This window comes from Saccopteryx bilineata, chromosome 7 (genome assembly GCF_036850765.1).
Source record: "Saccopteryx bilineata isolate mSacBil1 chromosome 7, mSacBil1_pri_phased_curated, whole genome shotgun sequence".
NCBI lineage: Eukaryota > Metazoa > Chordata > Mammalia > Chiroptera > Emballonuridae > Saccopteryx > Saccopteryx bilineata.
Window position 1 is genome coordinate 40,687,354 of NC_089496.1, and position 13,102 is coordinate 40,700,455.

General features: G+C 42.7%; 1 protein-coding gene across 3 annotated transcripts in view; it reads left to right on the top strand.

Moving 5' to 3' along the window:
- Positions 1-13,102, top strand: part of DNAH11 (dynein axonemal heavy chain 11) — a 286,917-nt gene that overhangs the window by 249,745 nt on the left and 24,070 nt on the right. For all 3 annotated transcript variants that reach the window (XM_066240541.1, XM_066240539.1, XM_066240540.1), the window contains 4 exons: positions 1,636-1,776; positions 6,311-6,481; positions 10,579-10,701; positions 12,415-12,608. In XM_066240541.1, coding sequence (XP_066096638.1) covers positions 1,636-1,776; positions 6,311-6,481; positions 10,579-10,701; positions 12,415-12,608 — 629 coding nt within the window. The remainder of the gene's footprint in view (positions 1-1,635; positions 1,777-6,310; positions 6,482-10,578; positions 10,702-12,414; positions 12,609-13,102) is intronic.

Consider the following 13,102-nt stretch of genomic DNA (forward strand, 5'->3'; position numbering starts at 1 on the left):
AGCGGAGGCTGTGGCGCCACACATCCAATATATTTGTCTTAATTTAAGCAAGGAAATGGAATCCCAAATTACTCTCTTTTTAACTTAAAAGGAATTCTAGTTGGCTCCTGAGATGGTAAAGATTAGAGCAATTAAGTAAATTAGGTCTTAGCTTTCAAATTAACTTCTAATGGTCCCTTAACATGTCTCTTCCTATCTCCTTCTTTCTTAAGATTTTATTTATTGATTTTTTTTTAGAGAGAAGAGAGGGAAAGAAAGGGGTGGGGGAAGGAGCGGGAAGCATAAACTCGTAGTTCTTATATGTGCCTTGACTGGGCAAGCTCGGGGTTTTGAACCAGCGACCTCAGTGTTCCAGGTCGACGCTCCATCCGCTCTGTGCCACCACAGATCAGGCTCTTCCTATTTTCTTAATATCAATATATGGCCATGTAGGGACTTCTCTCTCTGCTCTACAGTTTCTTTATCTCCTTTTATATACAAATATAGTGGATCATGTCTATTTAACAGTTTGGAAAAATACTGCATTGTATAAAGTTATATGAACAGCAGCAGCCCTATATAAAATAAATAGATAGCTGAGCCTTGAATAAAAATGAGTATGTTGGTTGATGGTGGTTTCTTTTAATTACTCTCTGAATGTACCCAGAGGTTAATACCTAAAGGTACACTCAATGGAAATATATGAGCATACGGATGATCTGGTGCAAAGTCAAAATTAGACAGTCATGAGAGTCTTTCTATAATATAAGGGCTTTTTAGTAAGCATGGCTGTTGGATGTATTATTGACCTTGGCTTTTGTATACCTTGTTGACTAATAAAGTTACTGGCATTGAACTGACCCAGCAGACTTTTTAAGAGCTATCCCTGGGAGGCGAGACAGCTGGGTTATCAACCCCTGAAAGGGAGAGGGGAAGCAGAAAGGTGACATTTCTCAGAATAAATTCTGTAGCACCAAAAACAGGCAGATGTGTTTAATTTGTAATCATAAACCCACTAGAGTATAATATCCCTTCTCATTGGAAACTCTTTTGAAAAAAAAATGTTTACAATTTTTATTATTTTAAATGTTGTAATATTCACAATAGATATAAAATTAAAATTGTTTTAAATATGAATTTAGTCATTTTGAGCAGCTCAAGCTCATAGATGCCATATGTTGTCTATTTTGATACTAATAATTTCTCACTTCAGATATGTACCTACCATCCCTTAAGTCAGTAAAGAGAATATGAATACAGGGTGTCCTCGGGTTGGGACATCCTCAACATACAATGTTTCGAGTTTACAGCGCTCACTCTCATAAAAACTTAAAACAATTGAGACGGGAGGGTTTTGGCTGATGCCATTAGCGTCATACTTTTTTTCCACACTCATTTTTTGGTCATTTTTTTCTGTTACTACAGTACAGTGTACATACAGGACAATATATTTATGTCCTTTTTACAGTATATTTATGTTCCTTTTTCAGGGACTTAGTTGTGTTTGTATATACTAGATTATGATGTTAACCACTGTGTCAGGATAGGTAAGTGACTTAGGCCAGGTAGTGTTTCGACTTACACCGAAATTCAGGTTACAGCACTGTCGTAGGAATGAGAACCCCCCTGTAGTTATGTTGTTTATTCCTACCGTAGGTGACGGAAGCTAAAGAAAATGAGAGGAAAATAAACGAAGCCCGTGAGTGTTACAGACCTGTGGCAGCCAGAGCATCTCTTCTGTATTTTGTTGTTAACGACCTCAGAAAAATCAACCCCGTCTATCAGTTCTCTTTGAAGGTAATGACAATGAGGCTAAGAAAACTATTAAACAGCAGGAGTGCAGCTTGTTTCCGGGAAGTTTAGAATTTAGTTTTAAGCAGTGAGAGCACCCAGTAAGGAGCCATGAGGATCTAGCAAGGAAAAAAAAAAAGCCAAGACATCCTCATTCTCTTACATTCATTTATAATTTCAATAAGGCTTTGAGCTAGTTCAATGCAGTATTCTAATACATTTGTTTTTGTTTGTAAACAGACTCTTGAAGAGTTTATGGTATATAAAGAAGGGAATTTGCCGTAAGGTTCCTACACTTACTTTGGGTAAATGAAGGTCTTATAAATAGATTTCCTACATTATTTTAGTATTGAGGGAGAGAGAATGAGAACAATTGTTTATTAAGCCACAAACATCTCAATATAGTATCTTATTTTATCCCTATGTAAAAAAAAAAAGAAAACTAACATTTTCAGATTTTTTTTTTTTTCATTTTTCATTTTTCTGAAGCTGGAAACAGGGAGAGACAGTCAGACAGACTCCCGCATGCGCCCGACCGGGATCCACCCGGCACGCCCACCATGGGGCGGACGCTCTGCCCACCAGGGGGCAATGCTCTGCCCATCCTGGGCGTCGCCATGTTGCGACCAGAGCCACTCTAGCGCCTGAGGTAGAGGCCACAGAGCCATCCCCAGCGCCCGGGCCATCTTTGCTCCAATGGAGCCTTGGCTGCGGGAGGGGAAGAGAGAGACAGAGAGGAAAGCGCGGCGGAGGGGTGGAGAAGCAAATGGGTGCTTCTCCTGTGTGCCCTGGCCGGGAATCGAACCCGGGTCCTCCGCACGCTAGGCCGACGCTCCACTGCTGAGCCAACCGGCCAGGGCTACATTTTCAGATTTTTAAATTGCCCAGGATTGTACATTCCATAATGAAAGAGCCAGGATTTGAACCTGCGATTCCAAGGCCTGTGCTCTCTTGAGCGCTAGTCTGCCTCTGGGTGGAGATATTCATTCATTCTGTCAGTTTTTAAACAAATAGTTTATTGAAATCAGTCATCATGCCAGATGTTGTGCTGGTCACACTGGGATATACGGTTTTTTGAAAAACAGATGTGAGTGGACAGAGTGGCATTCGGGCCGATTCCTGAAGGGTAAACAGGGTTTCGCCGTGTGGGATATTTGGAGAAAACGAGGAGGTGTGAGACATGAAAGAGTGTGGGACTCCAGAGAGTGAGTGAATCTGTGTGGCTGGAGGATCACCAGGGGGTGAGAAGGTGACGAGACAGGGTTCAGAGAGGGAGAAGGCCTAGATCAGTGGTTCTCAACCTTTCTAATGCCGTGACCCCGCAATACAGTTCCTCATGTATTGGTTGCGGTGACCCCAAACCAAAAAATAATTTTGGTGGCTACTTCATAACTGTAATTTTGCTACAGTTATGATTTGGAATGTAAATACCTGATATGCATTATGTATTTTCCGATGGCTTTAGGCGACCCCGCTGGGGTCGCGACCCACAGGTTGAGAACCGCTGGCCTAGATGCTAGGTGGCCTCTTAGGCCCTCCTAGGGGGATTGTAGATTCTAGCCTGTGTGCAAAGAGAAGCCATTGAGAGAGGTTTCAAGCAGATGACTGGTATGACGAAAGACTCAGTGATAGGTCTGGAAGCTAGAAGAACCAGCTCTTGGAGGTGGATTGGATACGGGCACTAAAGAAGAGGAAGGGAGACCGGAATACCAGGCGGGCTCTCATACGGAACTGAAGCAGTGTGGCTGCATTGTGGGACCGTCACAGAGTATAAGGAGAATAAGAAAACCAGATCAGTAGCGTCAGCCCAGTATCACCCAAATACCAGAACTCAGCTACGTCATTACGGGAAAAGAAAACTACAGAGCAGCTCCCTCCGTGCGCACTATTGCAGAACCTGCTCCAGAGGAGCTTGGGGAGTTGAATCCAGCCACAAATAAAAAACACACAATATATCAGGCCCAAGAGGATATATTGTGTCAGGAACGCATGGTGGTTAAACATTCAAAGGAACATAAGTTAATTCTTTTTTTTTTTTTTTTTCATTTTTTCTGAAGCTGGAAACAGGGAGAGACAGACAGACTCCCGCATGCGCCCGACCGGGATCCACCCGGCACGCCTACCATGGGGTGACGCTCTGCCCACCAGGGGGCGATGCTCTGCCCATCCTGGGCGTCGCCATGTTGCGCGACCAGAGCCACTCTAGCGCCTGAGGCAAAGGCCACAGAGCCATCCCCAGCGCCCGGGCCATCTTTGCTCCAAAGGAGCCTCGGCTGTGGGAGGGGAAGAGAGAAACAGAGAGGAAAGCGCAGCGGAGGGGTGGAGAAGCAAATGGGCGCTTCTCCTGTGTGCCCTGGCCGGGAATCGAACCCGGGTCCTCCACACGCTAGGCCGCCGCTCTACCGCTGAGCCAACCGGCCAGGGCAAGTTAATTCTTCATATTAGAATAAAGGACAAAACCTATATAAATGACCATTTCAGTGGATGCAGACAAAGAACTTGACAAATTTCAACACCTGGTTGAAAAAAGAAAAAAACCAACTCTGAGCAAACGAGGAATAGATGGTAACTTCTCAGTATGTCAGGGGCGGCTACAAAAATCTACAGCTAATATGAGTATAAACTCGGTGTTGAAAAATTGAATGCTTTCCCCTAAGATCAGAACAAGACAAGACAAGGATGTCTTCTCTCAGCACTTCTATTCAACACTGCACTGGAGGTTACAGCCAGTGCCATGGCACAATAAAAGGCACCAAGATTTAAAAAGAAGAAAAACGGCTTTTTTTTCCCCACAGAGAACCTGATTGTGTATGTAGAAAATCATAAGAAATCTACAAAAAAAAGCTGCTAGGACTAAGAAGTGAGATTTTAGCACTATTGTAGGGTATAAAGTCAACATAGAAAAATCCATTGTATTTACCTACACAAGGAACAAGGAAAATAATACTATTTATAATAGCTTTCACACATTGAGGATAATTTTAACAAAACAAATAGAAGATTTGCAGACTAGAAGTAAAACATTTCTGAGATTTAAATTTAAAAGGCTTTATGGAGAGAGAGAGACCACGAATTTGGTTTGGAACAATCAATATTATTAAGATGTCACATCTCTTTCAAATTGATGTATAGATTCAATTCAGTCTGTTATCAAAATCCCAGAATGCTTTTATTTTCTAAAGACATGGCTAAGGTGATTCTAAAATGTGTGCAGAAATGCAAAGGATTTAAAATAACTAAGCAATTCTGAAAAAGAACAACAAACATGGAGACAAAGTCCATGATTTCAAGGCTTATTATACACTTACACTAACTGGCCTACAGACACATACTCAGATTAACAGAACAGAGTAGAGAGTGCAGAAGTAGACCCACAAATGTGTGGTCAGCTGATTGTTTTTAGTGATGCCAAAGCACTTCAGTGAGGAAGGGATAAGTTTTATAACAAAGGTCTGAACTGTACACACAATTAACTCAAAATGAATAAACTAAGCTATAAAACTTCTAGGAAAAAAGTAAGAGAAAAACCTTTGGGCTTTGGGTTAAGATTTTTTAAAATACAATAGAAAGAAAATGATCAATGGAACCTTATAAATTTAAAATTTTATGGTCTTCTAAAGACATTATTAAAATGAAAAGGCAAGCCATGGACTACTAAAAGCCATCTCCAATAAATACATATAGCTAGCAGAATTTATATCAGACTATATAAAGAACATGTGCAGCTCAATAATAAGACAGATAACCCAATTAAAAAAATAGATGAAAAATTTGAACAGACATGTCTTATACCAAGACGTATGAATCGCCCATAAACACATTTTTAAAATGCTCAACAGTTATCAGAGAAATGCAAAGAGGATGGTGCTGTGTAGTTGTCCAGGGAAGAGTTATGGGTAGATTTTATGGAATGATGTTAATAATAATAGCAATGACAGCAAACATTTTTTTTTTTTTTTTTGCATTTTTCTGAAGCTGGAAACAGGGAGAGACAGTCAGACAGACTCCCGCATGCGCCCGACCAGGATCCACCCGGCACGCCCACCATGGGGCGAAGCTCTGCCCACCAGGGGGCGATGCTCTGCCCATCCTGGGGGTCGCCATGTTGCGACCAGAGCCACTCTAGCGCCTGAGGCAGAGGCCACAGAGCCATCCCCAGCGCCCGGGCCATCTTTGCTCCAATGGAGCCTCGGCTGCGGGAGGGGAAGAGAGAGACAGAGAGGAAAGCGTGGCGGAGGGGTGGAGAAGCAAATGGGCGCTTCTCCTGTGTGCCCTGGCCGGGAATCGAACCCGGGTCCTCCGCACGCTAGGCCGATGCTCTACCTCTGAGCCAACCGGCCAGGGCCGACAGCAAACATTTAATGAGCTCTTACTGTGGGGCAAGAACTGTTCTTGGAGCTCATATAATCCTCATAAAAATCCTGTTCTGTTGTCTCTCCCTGTGGTCAACCTCAAACTGTGTGTAGCCCAGTGCGTCTGGGGCTGGCTCGACACCCAGGCACCAGTTTTCACCCTTAAACAGTCACTTTCAATTCCCCAGGCTTTCAACATGCTGTTCCACAGAGCCATCGAGCAGGCGGACAAGGTGGAGGACACGCAGGGGCGCATCTCGGTCCTCCTGGAGAGCGTCACCCACGCCACCTTCCTCTACACCAGCCGGGCACTGTTTGAGAAGGACAAGCTCACCTTCCTCTCCCAGATGGCTTTTCAGGTGAGCAAGTCAGTCACTTGGACGCATCCCCAGAACCCAAGTCGCCCATCTCTGTTTACTAATGCTTTACTTCTGCTGCAGGGAAGCATAGTCACCTTGTTTTACAAGCCCTTGGTGCCATGAGGAGAGTTTGAGTTTCCCAGAGGGACCTTGGGCACTTGACAACCTTCTAGTCAGTCACGGGGCATTGGTTTGGGTGGGTAGGCACGTAAGCTACACATCAGCTGTCGCCCCGAAGAACAGATGGATGAGACCTTCTCTCACCCTTTCAGGTTCTGTCAGAGCTTCCCAGGTACTACCAGGGGGGTTCTTCGAGATCAGAAGTATGAACCCAGGTGTTAGGGTTTGTACAAGCCCTTTAGAAAGAACAATGAATGAGTAAAAAGAGCTCCAGATATCACACTCCCACCTTCAATGAGACCTACCGCCCGTTACTCTTTTTGATGTGGACTTCTGCAAAAGTTTTTGTTTAAATGAAGGTGACCGTGATAAGAAAAACCATTGAGAACCACCTTTTTAGATGAGATAAGCATGTTGTCCTTCTATTAGTTCGTTTACTGCAGGGGTCTCAAACTTTGTGCGGCCCGCAGACTAATCCACGAAGTTCGAAATATTTTGGATAAAATTAAGTAAGCCTAGGGGCCTACTTGTATTTTTCATTTCTCTAGCATCCTAGCTAGATATTAGCTTAGTTAACAGCAGTTGTGATGCGAACTACAGTTTCTGGTCATTTTGTGACACTGAGTAAACTGCATGTATGATTGTGCTTGTTGTACTGATTTTTTTTTGTTTTCAACTGCAGTGAGAAAAGTGTTGCATAACAGTTGCCTTTTGTAGACCTAGTGCGGCCCGCCGAACGGCTGTGATCTTGCTCTGCGGCCCACATGCTGAGTTGAGTTTGAGACCCCTGGTTTACTGTATAACTTTTGCTGTCTGTCCATATCTTGATGAATGATGTCTTCTCTATTTGTGTCCTCTAAAAACACCTCACCCAAAGAAGGTATTTTATAAATACCTTCTGTTAATAACGATAAACTGTTTCTATTTTTAGTATTTGTATATTCCTTTTGGTTATACAAGAATGTATGAGCCTGGCCTGTGGTGGCGCAGTGGATAAAGTGGCGACCTGGAACGCTGAGGTCCCCAGTTTAAAATCCCAGACTGCCCAGTCTAGACACATACAAGTAACAACTACTATGAATTGATGCTTCCTACTCTCTCCCTTTCTCCCTCTCTCTCCTCACTCTAAAATCAATAAATAAAATCTTTAAAAAAAAGAATAGATGAAAAAATAAAAGAATATATGGGTGTAGGCATTTTATAATGTATGTGATAAACAGGAGCAAAGCATTACAAAACAAAATTGTTGTTTTTAATTTTTTCCCAATTATATTGAGATACAGTCAACATATAACATTGTATTAGTTAAAGATGTACAACATCATGATTCAATATATGTATATATTATGAAATGGTTGCCATAATAAACTTAGTTAACACCCTTCACCTCACATAGTTACAATTTTTCATGTGTGATGAGAACTTGTGAGATTTACTCTCTTAGCAACATTCAAATGTACAGTACAGTACTGTTAACTGTACTCACCATGCTGTACATAGCATCCTCGGCTCTTAGTTATCTTATAACTGGAAGTTTATACCTTTAGACTACCTTCACCCATTTTGCCCACTTCCCACCTCCCGCATCTGGTAACCGCCATTGTGTCCTTTGTATCTGTGAGTTCAGTCTTTTAGAGTCCACATATAAGAAAGATCACGTAGTAATTGTCTTTCTCTGTCTGACCTATTTTACTTAGCACGGTGTCCTCTGTGTCCATCCATGTTGTCAACAAATGGCAGGATATCCTTTTAATGGCTGAATAAATTCCATTATATCTAAGGACCACATGTTCTTTATTCCTTCTTCCATCAAGGAGCATTTAAGGTTGTTTCCGTTCTTGGCTATTGTTAATCTGCAACAAACATAGAAGTGCAGCCCTGGCCGGTTGGCTCAGCGGTAGAGCGTCGGCCTAGCGTGCGGAGAACCCGGGTTCGATTCCCGGCCAGAGCACACAGGAGAAGCGCCCATTTGCTTCTCCACCCCTCCGCCGCACTTTCCTCTCTGTCTCTCTCTTCCCCTCCCGCAGCCAAGGCTCCTTTGGAGCAAAGATGGCCCGGGCGCTGGGGATGGCTCTGTGGCCTCTGCCCCAGGCGCTAGAGTGGCTCTGGTCGCAACATGGCGACGCCCAGGATGGGCAGAGCATCGCCCCCTGGTGGGCAGAGCATCGCCCCTGGTGGGCGTGCCGGGTGGATCCCGGTCGGGCGCATGCGGGAGTCTGTCTGACTGTCTCTCCCTGTTTCCAGCTTCAGAAAAATGCAAAAAAATAAAATAAAAATAAAAATAAATAAACATAGAAGTGCAGATAGCTTTCCGAGATAATGATTTTATTTCCTTTGACTATATACTCAGAAGTAGAATTGCTGGATCATATGGTAGTTGAGTTTATAATTTTTTGAGAAACCTCCACACTCTTTTTCCATCGTGGCTGCACCAGTTTCTTCCCACCAACAGTGCCCAAGGGTTCCCTTTCCTCCACATCCTCACCGTCATCTGTCATCTCTTATATTTTTTACCAACAGCCATCCTAACAGGTGTGAGGCGATGTCTCATCATGGCTTTGATTTGCATCTTCCCTGCTGACTAGTGATGTTGAGCACCTTTTAATGTGCCTGATGGCCATTTGTATGTCCTCTTTGGGAAAAAAATGTCTATTCTGTTTTTCTGCCATTTTTAATCAGATTATTTAGGGGTTTTTTGCTAATATTTTATGCTTATACATATTGCTCATGGACAGTAATGGACCAGAAATGGTAACAGATGACATGCACATCTGTTGAAAACATCCCCTTGGGAGCCATAGATAAATTATAATCTGTCTCAAATCCTGACAACCTATGCTTATCAAACCTTCATATTATGTGGACAATTTCTTGTGTGTGGAAACAAATTAAATTGAATTAAGAATTAATTACTCTGTGAAATAAAATATTTTCATGGATGCTACCACCCATAATGCATTTGGAAAATATCTAGAATTTAAAAAGTCTAAAACTCAAGCATTTTACTTTTTAAACTTTGTAAGGTTTTCGTGAATATTTCATTTATGCCCCTAAAAATGCTCTACGGACTTCTTGCCAACTCTGTAATCAGAATGTCTAAAGGTTGTTCCAGTTCGCAATGTGAGCCTCATAGTGTCTTAGATGTAATCCCTACACCAGGACTAACTCAGAGTACTAGCTCTACCTTCTGTTTACCGATTCAGCCCATTGTCACCTCAGGCTTTCTCAATTTGTATAACAAATATTAAGGCAAGTTTGATCTAACAGCAGAAGACAAATCTGAAAGCATATTTCAAATATGTTGCTGATAGGCATAAAATTGGAATCAACCAGCCTTCATAATTATTTGTTGTTAGATTTCTGATCAAGATTTTGAGACCATGGGCATGACTTATTTCTTGTTTCAACTGTAGAACAGATACATATCTATGGGAATTTTCAGAAGACTTGGTTCTGCCTATCTAATTGTATCTATTAAGGCCCTGGCCGGTTGGCTCAGCGGTAGAGCATCGGCCTGGTGTGCGGGGGACCCGGGTTTGATTCCCGGCCAGGGCACATAGGAGAAGCGCCTATTTGCTTCTCCACCGCCCCCCTCCTTCCTCTCTGTCTCTCTCTTCCCCTCCCACAGCCAAGGTTCCATTGGAGCAAAGATGGCCCAGGCGCTGGGGATGGCTCCTTGGCCTCTGCCCCAGGCGCTAGAGTGGCTCTGGTCACGGCAGAGCGATGCCCCAGAGGGGCAGAGCATCGCCCCCTGGTGGGCAGAGCATCGCCCCTGGTGGGTGTGCCGGGTGGATCCCGGTCGGGCGCATGCGGGAGTCTGTCTGACTGTCTCTCCCCGTTTCCAGCTTCAGAAAGATAAAAAAATAATAATAAATTAAAATTAAAACTAATTGTATCTGTTAAGTGGCGACTGCTTCCTGTGTTGTGATTTTGATGAGTAAACCAAATGACTCTTTCCAATTTTGTGTACTCTCAAGATTTTGTTGAGAAAGAAGGAGCTAGACCCTGCTGAATTGGATTTCCTGCTTCGATTCACAGTCGAACGCACGTACCCGAGTCCTGTCGACTTCCTAACCACTCAGTCCTGGAGTGCCATTAAGGTATGTTAGGAGCGCAGTTTTTCAGTTTCCAAGTCTTATTTCAAATCTGTTTTCTCAAGTGTCGTAATGTTGTTTTGAAAATCCAAGTGATATATATCATTTCAGTTGTAGAAATATGCTATATAATGTAATGTTCTTTCATTGATCTTTTATATTACTAAATTGATTAATTTTCCTTTGGCTCTTTTTTTAAAAATTAGTTTTCAGTTAGAGTTGGCATACATATTTTATTTATTCCAAGTATACAACTAAATTGACTGCTTTCTTATTTGGAAGTAAAGGAACTTTTGACTATTAAAATGGGTAGGAAAGTTGTTAATGAATATGTATAGTCTTTAGGACCTTTGAAAAAAGTCACGGAATATAAAGGAATATTTTTTGAATCTGCTTTATCTAGTTTCTTCCTCTTATTACTCAGTGTTTGTTCTTAGGCTCTGGAATTCCTTAAAGACGCTCATCACATGCTAAGCTTTGTCCACTCTTTTTTTCTAAAAAGGAACCATTTCTATGCATTAAAAAGAACTATTACTCCTTATATTTATGGTATATTGAGATTTTTAAAATATATATATATAATTCTAAATCATTAGAATTTATTTATTTTTTGTGACAGAGAGAGACAGACAGAAGGACAGGTAGGGACAGGCAGACAGGAAGGGAGAGAGATGAGAAGCATCAGTTCTTCATCGCAGCTCCTTAGTTGTTCACTGATTGCTTTCTCATATGTGCCTTGACCGGGGGGCTCCAGCAGAATGAGTGATCCCTTGCTTGAGCTAGCAACCTTGGGCTTGAGCTTGTTCAAACCATATGAGCCCACGCTCAAGCTGGTGACCTCAGGGTTTCGAACCTGGGTCCCCCGCGTTCCAGTCTGACACTCTTATCTACTGCGCCATTGCCTGGTCAGGCTAAATAATTAGAATGTATTTAGAATTATATAAATATTTAGAATTATTAAATCAATTGCATATTAGTCAGGACCTCTGTAGAAAACAGATGGCACACTGAAAGCAGGGATTTAAAAAATGTTTAGCAAAGAGTAGAGCATATTTTCATAGTTTGGGAAGAAGAATAAGGGAGCCAGGGATAGGGATGGGAAAGGGAAGAGAAGCAGCAGTTACGAAAATGACTGAGAAAGTTATGGGAGAGAGCCAGTGACAGGAGCCGTGGCATTCGGAAGAGGGACATGCCCAACGGTGTCACAACAGACACAGAACTGGGAAAGAAACACCCTGACCTCTCTCTTCGCCAGCCCTCTTGTCTCTTGTCACTGCCACCTATTGGACAAACCCAACCAAGCAAGGGAGCCAGGGAGCTTAGCCCAAGACATTCTTAGAGATCACCCTTGTAGCAGGGCAGAAAAGGTACAGAGTAAGTCTGCAGAGGAAATATAGACCGCCCAGCACAACTTGTCTGTAATAACTCGATACATTCACAAGTCTTTTATCTCAAATGCTGATCCCTGGTTGGCAAACCATGGCTTGCGAGCCACATGCAGCTCTTTGGCCCCTTGAGTATGGCTCTTCCACAAAATACCCCGTGCGGGCGCTACCTCGATAAGGAATGTACCTACCTATATAGTTTAAGTTTAAAAAATTTGGCTCTCAAAAGAAATTTCAGTCGTTGTACTGTTGATATTTGGCTCTGTTGATTGATGAGTTTGCCGACCACTGACTTAGATAAACTGTGCCTAATTGTTCCCCTGTTGTATTACAGGCAGTAGCCCTCATGGAAGAATTTCGAGGCATAGACCGAGATGTGGAAGGATCTGCCAAGCAGTGGAGGAAGTGGGTAGAATCCGAGTGTCCAGAAAAAGAAAAGTTACCGCAAGAATGGAAGAAGAAAAGTTTAATACAGAAGCTGATCATTTTGAGAGCAGTGCGCCCCGACAGGATGGCGTATGCTCTCAGGTGGGACAGTGAACATCTTCAGAAATGCAAGTTAACATACAAAAAGCGTAGTCTTAGGGGCTAGGAGAATCTGCCGGAGGTATTTACGGTCCATATTGATGAGAAGTGATTCTGCTGGAATTTTGATAATGTTCTCACTCCAGTTGTTAAATTTTGCTAAACATGACTCAGGACATTCTTCCTGAGAAGCTTGATTCTTGAATCTGCAGGGGAGACAGGGAAATGATAGAAATATTCTAAGACAGATGGGTGTCAGCAAAAGTTCCGAGGTCAGAGGCACGCATTATCCAAGCGTTAATCTCCATCATCTTTATTCTGTGGTGGCATTTTGGCTCCAAAGATTTTGCATGTCAAACAGAAGTGAATTCCTTTCATAGTGACATGCATTGTCCCCATAAACTCTGCAACCAGCACTGTTAAAAGCAGAAAGCCCTGTCTACATCTTGGTTCAAGGGTCCTTTTTCTCTGCCCTTTTGGCTTCCAAATGGTAATAT